Below are 17,919 nucleotides of genomic sequence, written 5' to 3'. Positions count from 1 at the left end.
AAAAATTAGCCAGGCATGGTGATAGGCACCTGTAATACCAGCTACTCAGGAGGCTGAGGCAGGAGAATCGCTTGAATCCAGGTGGTGGAGGTTGCAGTGAGCTGAGATCATGCCATTGCACTCCACCCTGGGCAACAAGAGCAAAACTCTGTCTCAAAAAGAAGAAATCCACAAAATCTAACCTAAGGAAATGATTTACAGTGCACAGAATATCAAGCACAAATATTTAGGGCAAAAATTTTCATGGTAGTGTAAAATTGGAAAACAACTTGCATTCTGATAGTTGGGGAATGGTCACATAAATTCTAGGAGCAAATTGACAGAAATTGTCTAGCCATAAAAGTTATTTTACACTAAATAGGCTAAAAGCCTATGGTCTGATACTAAGGGAAAGAGGCAAGCTATTAAGCGTTTTTTGTTTTATTTTTAGCTTTTTCTTTTTTTGAGACAGGGTCTGTTGCCCAGACTGCAGTGCAGTGATGTGGTGGCCTAATAATGGTTCACTGCAGCCTCCACATTCCTGGACTCAGGCATCCTCAAGCTATTAAGTTTTTTTTTTTTTTTCTTTTTTTTTATTTTATTTTATTTTATTTTATTTTTTTGAGGCGGAGTCTTGCTCTGTTGCCCAGGCTGGAGTGCAGTGGCCGGATCTCAGCTCACTGCAAGCTCCACCTCCCGGGTTCCCGCCATTCTCCTGCCTCAGCCTCCCAAGTAGCTGGGACTACAGGCGCCCGCCACCTCGCCCGGCTAGTTTTTTGTATTTTTAGTAGAGACGGGGTTTCACTGTGTTCGCCAGGATGGTCTCGATCTCCTGACCTTGTGATCCGCCCGTCTCGGCCTCCCAAAGTGCTGGGATTACAGGCTTGAGCCACCGCGCCCGGCCGCTATTAAGTTTTTAAAAGTAAAAAAATTACAGGATGAGCCCAGTCAAGTGAAAGCAAATCAGTAACAAAAAGTCTTTTAAAAAAAAGTATACACACACAGAAACACACAAATTTCAAAAGTGTGGCAGATTAATGAATTTTCAAACTAATCTGACCTGTATAACCAGTCCTTACGTCAAGGAAAGTTATTTTCAGAGCTTTCTTTATAATCTTTGTAATATTGTCTATGTCTCAAAAGTAAGAAGTTTGTTTGTTTCTTTACAGGCAAGTGTCAATTGAGGAGGGAGAGAGGAAAGCCAAAGAGCTGAATGTTATGTTTATTGAAACTAGTGCAAAAGCTGGATACAATGTAAAGCAGGTAAGTTGAGTTGAGGTTACCAAATTGAAAAAACGTGAAATAATTGTGTGAGTATTCTATTCTCTGATGTATGGTTTTCTTCCACCTGGCAAGAGCAGGCCTTACAAACTAGCAGTGTATTTTCAAACAGTGAAAAATATAAATGTGGCATAGTTTTTGGAAAAAGAAAAAACTTGCCAAACTTCAGATTGTGAACGGAACTACTGCAAAGTGGTAAATCTGCCATACTCTCCTAATCATTACATTCCTACTGCATTGCTTTAAAGGTAAATTTTCTTTCTTTTCTTCTATTTTGAGATGGAGTTTCTGTCTTATTGCCCAGGCTGTAATGCAATGGCGTGATCTCAGTTCGCTGCACCCTCCACCTCCTGGGTTCAAGCGATTCTCCTGCCTCAGCCTCCCGAGTAGCTGGGATTACAGGCATGCGCCACCACGCCTGGCTAATTTTGTATTTTTAGTAGAGACGGGGTTTTTTCCATGTTGGTCAGGCTGGTCTCGAACTCTCAAGCTCAGGTGATCCGCCTGCTTCGGCCCCCCCAAAGTGCTAGGATTACAGGTGTGAGCCACCATGCCCGGCTGGTAAATTATCTTTATTTCAGAGTTTGATGCCAAGACTGAAATAAATGAAAATAAATATTTGCTGTCTGTATTTCTGAGTTTGATGCCAAGACTGAGATAAATGAAAGCAAGTATTTGCTGTCAGTAATGGTGTTCTTCTACTTGTTGTAAAAGTAAATTCTGATTACTTTATCCTTAATAAACTACTGGTGTTTGAACAATGTTTACAACAGGTCTTTTTGGGGGAAGGCAGGAAAATATAGGGAGATGTCAAATTACCAAGTCATTTACTACAAGATAGGTCAGCCAGAGACTCACCTGCTTAACTCTTCAAGGCTATATATCATATAGAGTAGTGGTCCCAGATTTATAAGATTTATGGACATATATATATATATATAAATAAAATATATATATATATTTAGGTTTGTGTTTTTTTTTTTTTTGAGACGGAGTCTTGCTCTGTCGCCCAGGCTGGAGTGCAGTGGCGCGATTTCAGCTCACTTCAAACTTCACCTCCCAAGTTCCTGCCATTCTCCTGCCTCAGCCTCCCAAGTAGCTAGGACTACAGGTGCCCGCACCATACCTGGCTAATTTTTTGTGTTTTTGGTAGAGACGGGGTTTCACCGTGTTAGCCAGGATGGTCTCAGTCTCCTGACCTCGTGATCCATCTGCCTCAGCCTCCCAAAGTGCTGGGATTACAGGCTTGAGCCACCATGCCCGGCTTAGACCAATAATTTTCTTAATTGAGGGTGATCAACAGAGGGTAACAGTAGCATCTTTTAAATAATTAAAGTTTTATGATAAAGTCTTTATTTTTTTATACTTTATTTTCCTCCATGCCTTGAACCATTATGTAAGTAATATTGAATGATCACTCATTCTTTCCTCATTAACATATTGTTTCATGGTTTGATATTTTTGCTCATGCTTTTGTTTCCTTTGCTTAGAATGTTCGTTTTTTTTCCTTTCCTAATTGTACTCCTTATAAGTTTCAGTTTAGACGTCAGCTCTTCAGCAACATTTTCTGACATTTCCCATCCTACCTCCTGTCTGTGACACTTGATTCTCTTAACGTGTTTTCACAGACCTGATCTCAGTGTCATACTTACCACAGTGTATTGAAAATCTCTCTCTCTCTCTCATCAGAATTACATATTCCCAGAACCTAGCAATGTGTATGGAACGTAGTAAGTGATAAGTAAATGAACCCATAGGAGCCACAGACAGTTAAATAATTTGTGTAATACCATTATATTAGCCATATGCCACTATTCTAAGACAAAGCAGTGGGTAGCTTCATCTGACTTTCTCTTTTCTATTTCTTATATATTTTTCCTTTTATATTTATTTATTTTTTGTTTGAGACAGGGTCTCGCTCTGTCTCCCAGGCTGAGTGCAGTGGTGCAATCTTGGCTCACTGCAACCTCTGCCTCCAGGGTTTAAGTGCTTTTCATGCCTCATATTCCCCAGTAGCTGGGATTACAGATGTGCGACACCATGCCGGGCTAATTTTTGTACTTTTAGTAGAGACAGGGTTTCATCTTGTTGGTCAGGCTTGTCTCAAACTCCTTGCCTTAAGTAATCTGCCTGCCTCTGCCTCCCAGAGTGCTGGGATTACAGGTGTGAGCCACCAGACCCAGCTGGCTTTCTCTTTTAGAGAGATTTTGATAAGGGTGTGAGCTAGTTGCTTCTATATCCTGCTTCCAGGCTATCCTTTTCTTGGTTAATAGCTGAAGAAGGCATTGCTGTAGTACCCTAGCCCCGACCCTAAGTAGCCTCATAGGTTTAGAAGCTCTAGAATTATCAAATAGCATATAGTAAGCATTACTGATGTCTAGTGTCTTCATGATGTTTGATTGCTTCCGATTTTATTTTTTATTTATTTATTTGAGATGGAGTCTCACTCTGTTGCCAGGCTGAAGTGCAGTGGCACGATCTTGGCTCACTGCAACCTCCGCCTCCCAGGTTGAAGCGATTCTCCTGCCTCAGCCTCCTGAGTAGCTGGGACTACAGGCACTCACCACCATGCCCAGCTAATTCTTTTGTAATTTTAGTAGAGACAGAGTTTCACCATGTTGGGCAGGATGGTCTCCATCTCCTGACCTCATGATCCACCCGCCTCGGCCTCCCAAAGTGCTGGAATTGCAAGTGTGAGCCACCATGCCCTGACCCTCTTACTTTTATTTTTTTGAGATGAGGTCTTGCTCTGTTTCCCAGGCTGGAGTGCAGTGGCATAATCACAGCTCATTGTAGCCTTGACCTCTCAAGCTCAAGTGATTCTCCCACCGCAGCCTCCAGAATAGCTGGGACTACAGACATGCACCACCTTGCCCAGCTAATTTTTAATTTTTTTCCAGAGACTATGTTCTTGCCATGTTGCCCAGGCTAGTCTTGAACTCCTAGACTCAGGTGATCCTCCCACCTTGGCCTCCCAAGATGTTGGGATTATAGATGTGAGCCTCTCTGCCTAGCCAATTTTTAGTAAATTTATAGCATTGTACAACTATTACCATAATCTGATGTTAGAACATTTTTATTACTAGGTATATATATTTTTTCCAAAAGCCTAACCCATACAGGCAGATATAGCTGTCTAGTGATAATGAGGAGAGATTTCTTTTACAATCTTGTCCTGAATTCAAAACCCATTTGAGGCTGGGCGCAGTGGCTTACACCTGTAATCCCAGCACTTTGGGAGGCTGAGGCAGGAGGATCCCTTGAGTTCAGGAGTCTGAGACCAGCCTAGGCAAGATAGCAAGAACCCCGTCTTTATAAAAAATACAAAAATTAGCTGAGTGTGGTGGCATGCACCTGTGGCCTCAGCTATTCATGAGGGTGAAGTGAGAAGATCGCTGGAGTCCGGGAGTTTGAGACCAATGAGACATGATTATGCCACTGAACTCAGCCTGGGTAACAGAGTAAGACCCTGTCTGAAAAAAAACAAAACAAAACCCACCATTTGCTACTTTACTGTTTTTCCTTATTTAGATTATCTATCTGAACATCTCATCGTGGTGAAGTTCCTGATGCTGTTGGTGCTTGATTTTATTGTCTTTTAAATATAAATGTAACCAAAACTTCTATTTTATAACTTTTGAAACTGAATTGACTTAATTTTTTGTAGCTTCCTTCTTTTTTTTTTTTTTTTTTTGAGGCGGAGTCTCGCTCTGTCGCCCAGGCTGGAGTGCAGTGGCGGATCTCAGCTCACTGCAAGCTCCGCCTCCCGGGTTTACGCCATTCTCCTGCCTCAGCCTCCCGAGTAGCTGGGACTACAGGCGCCTGCCACCTCGCCCGGCTAGTTTTTTTGTATTTTTAGTAGAGACGGGGTTTCACTGTATTAGCCAGGAGGGTCTCGATCTCCTGACCTCGTGATCCGCCCGTCTTGGCCTCCCAAAGTGCTGGGATTACAGGCTTGAGCCACCGCGCCCGGCCTGTAGCTTCCTTCTTAACTCACAAAAACCATTACTTGTCTTAGGTTTTGTAAGGGAGTGCCACAGTATTTTATTTCACTGTTTAGAGACCATGCTTTGTCTGCTCATATAATTCAGCCAAGGAAGACAAAGTCCTGGAACCCCCATAAGAGAGTGAAACCAAATAAAAAATTAAAATATTAGGTTAATAAGCACATTTAGGTCGGGCATGGTGGCTCACGCCTGTAATTCCCGCACTTTGGGAAGCTGAGGCAGGCAGATTACCTAAAGCCACGAGTTCGATACCAGCCTGACCAATATGGTGAAACTCGGTCTCTACTAAAAATAGAAAAAATTAGCCGGGCGTGGTGGTGGGCGCCTATAATCCCAGCAACTCGGGAGGCCGAGGCAGGAGAATCACTAGAACAACCCGGGAGGTGGAGGTTACAGTGAGCCAAGATCGCGCCATTGTGCTCCAGCCTGGGCAACAATAGTGAAACTCCAGCTCCAAAAAAAAAAAAAAAAGCACATTTAAATAATTGGTTAACATCTTCCCCTTTCAACTGGCAGTGGTTAATCTTATAGAATAATAGAATATATTTTGTCATTTGGGAAAATGACTTGCTGATTTGAAGTATTAGCTAACAAATAATGTTACTGTTTAATGGATTGTTTGTTTATTGAATTTTTTTTTTTTTTTTTTTTTTTTTTTTGAGACGGAGTCTCGCTCTGTCACCCAGGCTGGAGTGCTGTGGCCAGATCTCAGCTCACTGCAAGCTCCGCCTCCCGGGTTCACTCCATTCTCCTGCCTCAGCCTCCCAGGTAGCTGGGACTACAGGCGCCGCCACCTCGCCCGGCTAGTTTTTTTGTAGTTTTTAGTAGAGATGGGGTTTCACCATGTTAGCCAGGATGGTCTCGATCTCCTGACCTCGTGATCCGCCCGTCTCGGCCTCCCAAAGTGCTGGGATTACAGGCTTAAGCCACCGCGCCCGGCCCTAAGTTAAGTCTAAATCAAATCTGCAAATAACCATAGTTCAACTCTTTATTCTAGACAATGCACTTAATGTGGTTGGAGTTCAGTGCATATGTTAGAAATCTAATGTTTACCATGCCATTGGAAACTTTAATAAAAAATATATGACAAACGTTTCTTATATTTTATATTTTTTAAAGATATATAGTTAACCATTGAGGCTGGGAATGTAATCTTCCTTTACCGTCCTTGGCACAGTAAAGGAATACCTAATATCCAGACAACAATAAGAAAGGACAGTTTTAGGCCTGAGCTTGGTGGCTTATACCTGTAATCCCAGGACTTTGAGAAGCCAAGGTGGGAGGATCACTTGAGGCCAGGAGTTCAAGATCAGCCTGGTCTTGAATAGTGAGGTCTCGTCTCTATAAAACATCAAAAAATTAGCCAGGTGTGTTGGTGCACACTTATAGTCCCAGCTGCTTGGGAGGCTGAGGCAAGAGGACCCACTTGAGCCCAGGGGATTGAGGCTACAGTGAGTCCTGACCATGCCACTGCACTGCATCCTGAGTGGTAACATAACAAGACCCCTGTCTCAAAAAAACCGGAAAGGACGAAGGTTTTAGAATGGCAAATTTTCCCTAGGAAGAGGATTGGAGAATTGTTTAATGGGTCTAAACTTTAATGTACATAATTGTTACCTGGAAGTTAATTTAAGATACAGGTTCTAGCACTTTGGGAGGCCAAGGCAGGCAGATCACTTGAGGTCAGGAGTTCAAAACCAACCTGGCCAACATGGTGAATTCTCGTCTCTACCAAAAACATACAAAAATTACCCAGGCATGGTGGTGTGCCCCTCTAGTCTCAGCTACCTGGGAGGCTGAGGTAGGAGAATCCCTTGATCCTGGGAGCCTGAGGTTGCAGTGAGTCGATCGCACCATTGCTCTCCAGCCTGGGCAACAAAGTGAGACGCTGTATAAAAAAAAAAAGAAATAGGCCAGGCGTGGTGGCTCACGCCTGTAATCCCAGCACTTTGGGAGGCCCAGGCGGGCAGATCACAAGGTCAGGAGATCGAGACCATCCTGGCTAACACGGTGAAACCCCGTCTCTACTAAAAATACAAAAAAATTAGATGGGCGTGGTGGCACACGCCTGTAATCCCAGCTACTTGGGAGGCTGAAGCAGGAGAATCGCTTGAATCCGGGAGGTAGAGGTTGCAGTGAGCAGAGATCGTGCCACTGCACTCCAGCCTGGGCGACAGAGTGAGACTCTGTCTCAAATAAATAAAACAAACAAACAAACAAACAAACTGGTTCTGGGGTACTTATGGATATTTATTCCAGTAAGTTTAGTATAGTGTCCTAATACATCTACATTTTAAACAAGAATCTCAGGGAATTTCTTGGCTGGTTGTTGTGGCTCAACCCTGTAATCCCAATACTTGGGGAGGCCGAGGCAGGTGGATCATGAGGTCACGGGATTAAGACCATCCTGGCCAACATGGTGAAACTCCATCTTCACTAAAAATACAAAAATTAGTTGGCCGTGGTGGCACTTGCCTGTGGTCCCAGCTACTAGGGAGGCTGAGGCAGGAGAATCGCTTGAACCCGGGAGGTGGAGGTTGCAGTGAGCCGAGATCATGCCACTGCACTCCAGCCTGCTGACAGAGCGAGACTCTGTCTCAAAAAGAAAAAAAAAAGAAGAAAAGTATCTCAGGGAATTTCTCATGCGTGATATACTTTTTTAAAAAGACTGGTATAAAGCCATAGAGATGGATCAGCAATAGTCTCAAATTTATTCCGTTTGTTGTTTGAACAAGTAAGTACTGTTTTCCTAACCCCTGCTAGATACAGAAGGCAAGCTTCCTACATTCAAAATATAATAGCCAAATTTGTATACAAGGAATTAAATAGTTGTTATGTAGCCAAGTGTCAAGTCTTCATGAAGTAGGAGAGAAAACCTAGTGAAATCCAGAAGCTCTTTGACTCATCTGCATTCATACCTTGGAAACAATCATTTAGACACTGAGTCTTAACTACTCTTCCTACTTAACTACTCTTCAGTCTTAACTGATAAATGCCTTTAGTCTTGCCCCATTTTAGTTTATTTTACATCTTGTTACCAGAGTGATTATTTTAAAATGCCAAGCTGATCAGTTTACTCTGTGAATTTTATTATGAATGTTAAACTCCTTGTAGGCCAGGACATGCTGTTCAATAACATCATTGATATAGCCCCCTCATACCTTACTATTCTAATCTTTGGCCACTATATACGTGCTTGAAGTACTCCACATAGACCATTTTCTCATATTTTTATTGTATGTTATTGTCCTTCTTCCTAAAATAGTTTCTTCCCTATCTAATATTTGTAACTCTGTTCAAACATAATCAAATTTAGATTAAGAGCCTTTCTGGGTTGGGCATGGTGGCTCACGCCTATAATCCCAGCACTTTGGGAGGCCGAGGCAGGTGAATCACAAGGTCCAGGAATTCAGGACCAGCCTGGGCAACATGGTGAAACCTCGTCTCTACTAAAAATACAAACATTAGCTGGGCATGGTGGTGCGTGCCTATAATCCCAGCTACTCAGGAGGCTGAGGCAGGAGAAATGCCTGAACAGGAACCAGGAGGCAGAGGTAGCAGTGAGCGAGATTGTGTGACTGCACTCCAGCCTGGGTGACAGAGCAAGACTCTGTCTCAAAAAAAAGAGCCTTTTCTGATTATTGCAATAGTATTCCTTCTTACTCTTTTTTTTTTTTTTTTTTTTTGAGACAGTCTTGCTCTGTCGCTCAGACTGGAGTGCAGTGGCACAATCTTGGCTCACTGCAACCTCCGCCTCCTGGGTTCAAGCAATTCTCCTGCCTCAGCCTCCCAAATAGCTGGGACTACAGGCGCACGCCACCACACCCAGCCAATTTTTGTTTTGTTTTGTTTTGTTTTGTTTTTTGAGACAGAGTCTCGCTTTGTTGCCCAGGCTGGAGTGCAGTGGCGCTATCTTGGCTCACTGCAAGCTCCGCCTCTGGGGTTCACGCTGTTCTCCTGCCTCAGCCTCCCGAGTAGCTGGGACTACAGGCGCCCGCCACCTCGCCAGGCTAATTTTTTGTATTTTTAGTAGAGACGGGGTTTCACCATGTTAGCCAGGATGGTCTCGATCTCCTGACCTCGTGATCCGCCCGTCTCGGCCTCCCAAAGTGCTGGGATTACAGGCTTGAGCCACCGCACCCGGCCAATTTTTGTATTTTTATTAGAAACAGCATTTCACCATGTTGGCCAGGCTGGTCTTGAACTCCTGACCTCATGATCCACCTGCCTCGGCCTCCCAAAGTGCTGGGATTACAGGCATGAGCCACCGCACCCAGCCCTTCTTACTTTTAATTTAGATTTTTGTTTTTGTTTTTGTTTGGTTTTTTTTAAGACAGAGTCTCGGCCGGGCGCGGTGGCTCAAGCCTATAATCCCAGCACTTTGGAGGCCGAGACGGGCGGATCACGAGGTCAGGAGATCGAGACATCCTGGCTAACACGGTGAAACCCCGTCTCTACTAAAAAAAATACAAAAAATTAGCGGGCGAGATGGCGGGCGCCTGTAGTCCCAGCTACTCGGGAGGCTGAGGCGAGAGAATGGCGTAAACCCGGGAGGCGGAGCTTGCAGTGAGCTGAGATCCGGCCACTGCACTCCAGCCTGGGAGACAGAGCGAGACTCGTCTCAACAAAAAAAAAAAAAAAAAAAAAAAAAAAAAAAAAAAAAAAAGACAGAGTCTCGCTCTGTTGCCCAGGCTGGAGTAAGAGGCGTGATCTCGGCTCACTACAACCTCCGCCTCGCCTCCCAGGTTTAAGTGATTCTTGTGCCTCAGCCTCCTGACTAGCTGGGATTATAAGTGCACGCCACCATGTCTAGCTAATTTTTATATTTTTAGTAGAGACAGGATTTTGCCAGGTTGGCCAGGCTGGTCTGAAACTCCTGGCCTCAAGTGATCCGCCTACCTCAGCCTCTCAGAGTGCTGAGATTACAGGCGTGAGCCACTGTATCTGGCCAGAAATTTTTTAATTGTCAGTTTATCCTGCTTCCCCACTAAACAACAAACTCAATAAATGTTCATTGAATTAATGATAATATACTTTTTTTTTTTGGCAGATTCTTAGAGCTGCATTGTTTTGCCATAAAAATAAGATTGATTTTTGAGGCCGGGCGCGGTGGCTCAAGCCTGTAATCCCAGCACTTTGGGAGGCCGAGACGGGCGGATCACGAGGTCAGGAGATCGAGACCATCCTGGCTAACACGGTGAAACCCCGTCTCTACTAGAAATACAAAAACTAGCTGGGCGAGGTGGCGGGCGCCTGTAGTCCCAGCTACTCGGGAGGCTGAGGCAGGAGAATGGCGGAAACCCGGGAGGCGGAGCTTGCAGTGAGCTGAAATCTGGCCACTGCACTCCAGTCCGGGCGACAGAGCGAGACTCCGCCTCAAAAAAAAAAAAAAAAAAAATAAGATTGATTCATGGCGTTGGTTCTGTCTTAAGAATTTTCTAAGCTAGACTGAACAAGCCCTAGAGAAGCCAGGTTACTTGGGGAATTGCCCTTCATTTGCTGTTTTGACTACACGTTAGACATAGATACATGTTCATCTTCCCTTTCTTTGCATTCACCTGATGCACGTTGAATTTTTTTTGTCAGGCTAGGCATGGTTGCTCATGCCTATAATTCCAGCACTTTGGGATGCTGAGGCAGGCGGGTCATTTGAGGTCAGGAGTTCTAAAAAATAAAAAAATTAGCTGGGTGTGGTGGCACACACGTGTAATCCCAGCTACTCGGGAGTCTGAGGCAAGAGAATCACTTGAACCCAGGAGGCTGAGGTTGCAGTGAGTCAAAATCACGCCACTGCACTCCAGCCTGGGTGACAGGGCGAGACTGTCTCAAGGAGAAAAAAAATTTATATATATATATAAAATTGAGATAAACATTTATGTACAGTGAAATGTATACATCTTAATTTGACTATTAGATGAGTTTTGATAACTGTATTTACAGGTATAATGACCACAGCAGTGAAGATACAGACATATGTATGTTGTTAATTTCCCAATGTTTAGGGACATTGCTAGATAATCTTAATTGTTACTGGCTTCTAATTTAATTCTGTATTAATTATAGTCAGAGAATACACTCTGTAATATTTCAGTCATTTGTAATTTATTGAGACAAGTTTTATGGCCTATCATATGGTCTATCTTATTGAATGTTCTTACATGTAATGGAAAAAGGATTTTTTTTTTTTACAGTTGTTAGGTATACTAGTTAACATGTTTGATAGTATTCTCAAATCTTACATAGCCTGGCCGGGCACAGCGGCTCATGCCCATAATCCCAGCACTTCAGGAGGTGGATGTGGGAGGATCACTTAGAGGCCAGGAGTTCAAAACCATCCTGGTCAACACAGTTGAAACCCTGTCTCTACAAAAGAATAAAAAATTTTTTTGAAAATTAGCTGAGCATGGTGCCATACACCTGTAGTTCCAGCTACTCAGGAGACTGAGGCAGAGGATTGCTTGAGCCCACGAGTTCAAGGCTGCAGTGAGGCATGATTGTGCCACTGCATTCCAGCCCGGGCAACAGAACAAGACTCTGTCTGTCTCAATAAACAACAACAACAACAACAACAACAAAACACCTTATATATCCTTTTTTGTCCAGTTCTGTCAGTTACTGAGAAGGGGATATTGAAATCTACAACAAAGATGTATTGTTCGCTTTGCTGATTAGTTCTGTCAACTGTTACTTCTTGTGTTTTGAAGTTATGTTAGTACGTGTATACATATTTAGAACCATTATGTCTTCATTATCTGTTGACTTTTTTATGTGAAGAACTGTCCCTCTTGGGCTGGGTGCAGTTGCGCACGTCTATTCCCAGCGCTTTTGGGAGGCCAAGGCAAGGCAGGCTGATTGCTTGAGCCCAGGAGTTGGGACCTGCTTGGGTAACATGATGGAACCCTGTCTCTACAAAAAAACAGAGAAATTAGCCCAGTATGGTAGTCCCAGCTACTTGGGAGGTTGAGCTGGGTGGATTGCTTGGCCCAGGAGGTTGAGGCAGCAGTGAACCAAGATCACGCCACCGCACTCCAGCCTGGGCAACAGAGCGAGACCCTGTCTCAAAAAAAAAAAAAGAAAAGAAAAAGAAAAAAGAAATGTCCCCGTATCCAGAGTTAATCATTGCTGAGTGTTAGTTAGTCTTATACAAGCTGCTGTGCTATTACCAAAGCTAAAGTCTGCACTGAAGTTATAGGAGTAAAAATTAAATTCCTTTGACTACACGTTAGACATAGATACATGTTCATCTTTCGTTTCTTTGCATTCACCTGACGCACGTTGAATTTCTGATAAAGGAAATAAAACTGATTATCGTGAAATAATCTCTGACCCCTTCTGAGTTCTTGCTGTGCAGGTCAGTCATAATTCAGAAGTTGTGCTGGTATTCAGGACTTTCTGAGGTAAATTTCACAGTGTAGTCACTGTCTTAGAAAACACTGAGAATCAAAGTCTTATATGCCTGTTATTACCATTGTGTGTTTGTTCAGCTGTGTATGTTTGTAAGCAGAACTATTTTTTATTTTTGCATTGTACTCATTTTATTTGACAAAATCATGCCTTTTTACCAGAAGATACACAGAAGTCTTTCTGTATATAAGATATATATTTGTCAGTACTAAAGGTACTATGTAGTTCTGCTTTTCTATATACAGAGATGTTTCCTAGCTTTCTGCTAATCTGCTAACTGGATTCCTCTTCCACATTCCCTCATTTACTAGATTATAATGCACATCACTTAATAAAAGCTTAAAAATGGGCTTTCTCTGTTGCTGTTTTCTTTTTAAATAATTGTGAGAGCTTTTACATTTATCTGATCATAATTCAAGTGACTAGGCTGTAGCACCCAAGAAATGTCCTGTGCCTAACCCTTTTGCTCTTTATTTTGATTTAAGCACTTGACCCTAAAGTACTGCTTCTGTCTTACAGAATATTGTTGTCATTTTTACAATAAAACAATCAGTATTAGAACTAGCATAAATAGTAATATCTAACATGATCATTTGTATTATATAGGATATTTAAGTAAAATGTGTTTCATTCCATTCAGTATTTCATAAAAAGCCTCTGAAAAATAGTTTTACTCCTTAGATTTCTCATTCTCTACCCCCCAACACACACACCCTTTTTTTTTTTTTTTTTGAGACAGGGTCTTGCTCTGTTACCCAGGCTGGAGTATAGTGGTGTGAACACGGCTCACTGCAGCCTTGAACTGCTGGGCTCCAGCAATCCTCCTGCCTCATCAGCCTTCCAAGCAGCTACGACTACAGGCACCCACTATCACACCCAGCTAATTATTTATTTTTCCTAGAAATGGGTTTTGCTATGTTGCCCGGGCTGGTCTCAAACCCCAGGCCTCAAGTGATCCACCAGCCTTGGCCTCCCGGAATGTTGGGATTACAGGTGTGAGCCATGGTGCTTGGCCCAAATTCTTTTTTTTTTTTTTAATGCAAAAGTATTACTTTGTTTTTGGAAGTGGTATGGTGTTTAAATTGCTGAAGAAATGATAATGATAAGGTGATTAGCCTTCACCTGGCTTTTCATCTAGGGATTAGCACATTCTTTTAGTGAAGTAATAAGTGTATGATGTCACTTTATTATTTATTTTGAAGTACTGAAAAATGGAAAAAGGAAAGAAAAACCCCTTGATCTTTAAACTTCTAAAATCATTAGTACTTATCATAAAAAGAAGATTTGTTTGAAAGAGAGAAGACTTTATGAGAAAGTAGTGATAGCTGATGGGCATCAGCTCTAACAGGTCAGTGAAAGCTTGTGTCATACTAACCATGGAGTTGCAATGATATATATGTATGGGACAATTATTTTATATTGGCTGAAATAGTATATGTACCTTATGCATTGGTGGTGATCATATCTTTTCCTCATCACTGTATCTTCCATGTCTACCACAGCTGGGTTATAGCAGGTGGTAATCTTGGACTTTTATCATGTACCTTAATCCATAGGTATCAAGTATGGTGTGCTAGACCACTGTAGGTACTTTGGAAAATAAAAAGTTATGTAAAATGTGGTTCCTGACTTCAAGAAACTTATGATATTGTTGGGAAGAAGAGTCACATTCTCATGAAGACTATGCAGTAAAGAATGGGTCATACATGATAAATTCCTAGCAAATGCTGCAGATGGTAAGATACACAGTAATTATTGAAAAGCAAGGCCAGGCGCGGTGGCTCACACCTACAATCCTAACACTGGGAGGCTGAGGTGGGAGGATTGCCTGAAGGCCAGGTGTTTGAGACCAGCCTGGGCAAAAAAGGGAAAACTTGTGTCTACAAAATAATGAAAAATAAATAAAAATTTAAAAATTAGCTAGCTCTGGTTTAGTGTCTGTAGTCCCAGCTATTCAGGAAGCTGAGAGAAACTGAGATGGGACCGTCACTTGAGCCCAGGAGTTGGAGGTTGCAGTGTGCTGTTGGCACACCACTGCACTCCAGCCTGGATGACAGAGCAGGACCCTGATTCAAAAAAATAAAAAGGAGAGAGGCAAAATGAATGCTGGCACAAAGAGATGTATTGAATAATTGAATGAGATCACATATAGTTAGACTGGTCAAGGAATGCTTTGTTTAAAAAACAGCATTATCAGCTGGGCACGGTGGCTCAAGCATGTAATCCCAGCACCTTGGGAGGCCAAGGTGGTGCATCACCTGAAGTCAGGAGTTTGAGACCAGCCTGACCAACATGGTGAAACTTTGTCTCTACTAAAAATACAAAAATTACCTGGGTGTGGTGGCGGGCGCCTGTAATCTCAGCTACTGGGGAGGCTGAGGTAGGAGAATCACTTGAACCTGGGAAGTAGAGGTTGCAGTGACCTGAGATCATGCCATTGCACTTCAGCCTGGGTGACAGAGCGAGACTCCATCTGAAAAAAAAAAACAAACAAGAAAACAAAACAAAACAAAAAAACAGTATCTGAGCTGAACTGAGTGTATTTGGTTTGGATAGGTAACCCGTGATGCTTCTAGGAAGAAGAAAAATTAACATAAGTATGATACAAGGGCCGGGCGCGGTGGCTCAAGCCTGTAATCCCAGCACTTTGGGAGGCTGAGACGGGCGGATCACAAGGTCAAGAGATCGAGACCATCCTGGCTAATACGGTGAAACCCTGTCTCTACTTAAAAATACAAAAAAAAACTAGCCAGGCGACGAGGCGGGCGCCTGTAGTCCCAGCTACTCGGGAGGCTGAGGCAGGAGAATGGCGTAAACCCGGGAGGCGGAGCTTGCAGTGAGCTGAGATCCGGCCACTGCACTCCAGCCTGGGTGGCAGAGCAAGACTCCGTCTCAAAAAAAAAAAAAAAAAAAAAAGTATGATACAAGACTACCTAGCACACATAGTGTAAATACTATGCCATGAATGTTAACTTTCATTATTGCCTTCCTAGCAAGCACTTCATATATAACATCTAGGTGCTTAGATACTTGTTGAATACAAGAAGGAATCTATGTAACAATCCTATGAGTCAACTGCTATTGTTGGTCTGATTTTAGGGAGAAAATCTGAGGCATATAAATTATATAACTTGCCCAGAATTGCCTAAATACTGTCTGCTAGATACACTTAATATACCAAGTGTTTAACTTAATTCTCACAATATCCCTATGAAATAGATAAGCATATTCATTTCATTGATATGAAACCAAAGTTTTAGAGGTCAAATAACTTGCTTAAGATTATAACTTGCCGGGCGCAGCGGCTCACGCCTGTAATCCCAGCACTTTGGGAGGCCGAGGCAGGCAGATCACGAGGTCAGGAGATCGAGACCATCCTGGCTAACACGGTGAAACCCCGTCTCTACTAAAAATACAAAAAATTAGCCGGGCGTGGTGGTGCACGCCTGTAGTACCAGCTACTTGGAGGCTGAGGCAGGAGAATGGCGTGAACCCGGGAGGTGGAGCTTGCAGTGAGCCGAGATGGCACCACTGCACTCCAGCCTGGGCAACAAAGCAAGACTCCGTCTCAAAAAAAAAAAAAAGATTATAACTTAAACTACAATGTGAGCCCAGGTCTATTTAGTTCCAAAATCTGAGCTCTTAAGCCTTATATTATTCTGCCTCTCTCAAGTTTAACCTCACCCCTAATTTATCCTTTTGTGTTTCATATCCTTAACACAGTAAGACTTTTTATTTTATTTTATTTTATTTTATTTTTTGAGAGAGAGTCTCACTCTGTCACCCAGGCTGGAGTGCAGTGGCACAATCTCGGCTTACTGCAACCTCTGCCTCCAGGGTTCAAGTGATTCTCCTGCCTCGGCCTCTTTAGTAGCTGGGATAACAGGCATGCTGTACCACACCTGGCTAATTTTTGTATTTTTTAGTAGAGATGGGGTTTTGCCATGTTGGCCAGGCTGGTCTTGAACTCCTGACCTCAGGTAATCTGCTCACCTCAGCCTCCCAAAGTGCTGGGATTACAGATGTGAGCCACCACGCCAGCCCACAGTAGGACTTCAATATCACTGAATGGTCAAAATCTATGTATATGATGAATATGAACTGACAGAGAAATTATGTTGATCAGGTTTTATTCAGTCATTAATGAACTCAGATATTTGTTGATCCCCTCCTGCATGCCTAGTTATGTTATAGGCACTGGGGATACAATAGTGGAACAAAATAGCCTAAGTCCATGCCATTATGGAGCTTACATTCTGGTATGGAGAGTTAGACAATTAGTGAAATATAATCCTTAAGGAGGTTGTACATTCTATAGAGAAAAATGAGGTAGGGGCCAGGCACGATGGCTCATGCCTGTAATCCCAGCATTTTGGGAGACTGAAGCAGGCAGATCACTTGAGGCCAGGAGTTCAAGATCAGCCTGGCCAACATGGTGAAAACCGTCTTTACTAAAAATACAAAAATTAGCTGAGGGTGGTGGTGCGCACCTGTAGTCCCAGCTACTTGGAAGGCTGAAGCACAAGAATCACTTGAACCTGGGTGGGGGAGTTCCCAGTGAGGCAGAGGTTGCATTGAGCCAAGACCATGCCACTTCCCTCCAGTCTTGGAGCAGAGTGAGACTCTGTTTCAAAAAGAAAAAAAAAAGAAAAGAAAAATAGAAAAATAAAGTAGGGTAAGAAGGATAAAGACTACTGGTGAAGGGAATGATGATATATTGATGTCTTATAAAGGGAGGAAAAGCCTGTCTGATAAGATGATATTTGAGCAAAGAACTGAAGGAATTGAGAAAGTGAGCCATTTATACATCTAGGGAAGAGCGCGCCAAGCTTCAAGTGCAGTGACAAATTCAAAGAAACTTGGCATATTTAAGGAATAGTAAGGAAATTAGTAAGGTTAAAGTAGAGTGAAGGAAGGGGCATATGATAAGAGAAGAGCTCACAGAGATAGTTATGGAGAACAGTGGTCTAAGACCATGTAGGCAGTAGTGAGGATTTGGCATTTTATTCCCAGTGAGAGAGGAAGCCATTTTCATCAGAGATTGGATCTCACAATTTAAAAGTAATCAGGCCAGGCACGATGGCTCATGCCTTGTAATCCCAGAACTTTGGGAGGCCAAGGTGGGAGGACTGCTTGAACCCTGGAGTTCAAGACTAGCCTGGGCAACATAGGGAGACTGTGTCTCTGCAAAAATAAAAGTAAAAAATTGCCGGGCATGGTGGTGTGTGACTGTAGTTCAAGCTACTCA

At 42.9% G+C, this 17,919-nt stretch overlaps 1 protein-coding gene across 3 annotated transcripts in view; it reads left to right on the top strand.

Moving 5' to 3' along the window:
* The window catches only part of RAB6A (RAB6A, member RAS oncogene family), a 103,993-nt gene that overhangs the window by 60,442 nt on the left and 25,632 nt on the right, over positions 1–17,919 (top strand). For 2 of the 3 annotated variants that reach the window (XM_033205841.1, XM_033205842.1), the window contains exon 6: positions 1,149–1,242. The exons of the other annotated variant lie outside the window; for it this stretch is intronic. In XM_033205841.1, the coding sequence (XP_033061732.1) occupies positions 1,149–1,242 (94 nt within the window). The remainder of the gene's footprint in view (positions 1–1,148; positions 1,243–17,919) is intronic. 3 annotated transcript variants of the gene reach the window in all.

This window comes from Trachypithecus francoisi, unplaced genomic scaffold, assembly GCF_009764315.1.
Source record: "Trachypithecus francoisi isolate TF-2019V2 unplaced genomic scaffold, Tfra_2.0 Lachesis_group8, whole genome shotgun sequence".
Taxonomy (NCBI): domain Eukaryota; kingdom Metazoa; phylum Chordata; class Mammalia; order Primates; family Cercopithecidae; genus Trachypithecus; species Trachypithecus francoisi.
This window is presented reverse-complemented; position numbering and strand designations above follow the sequence as displayed.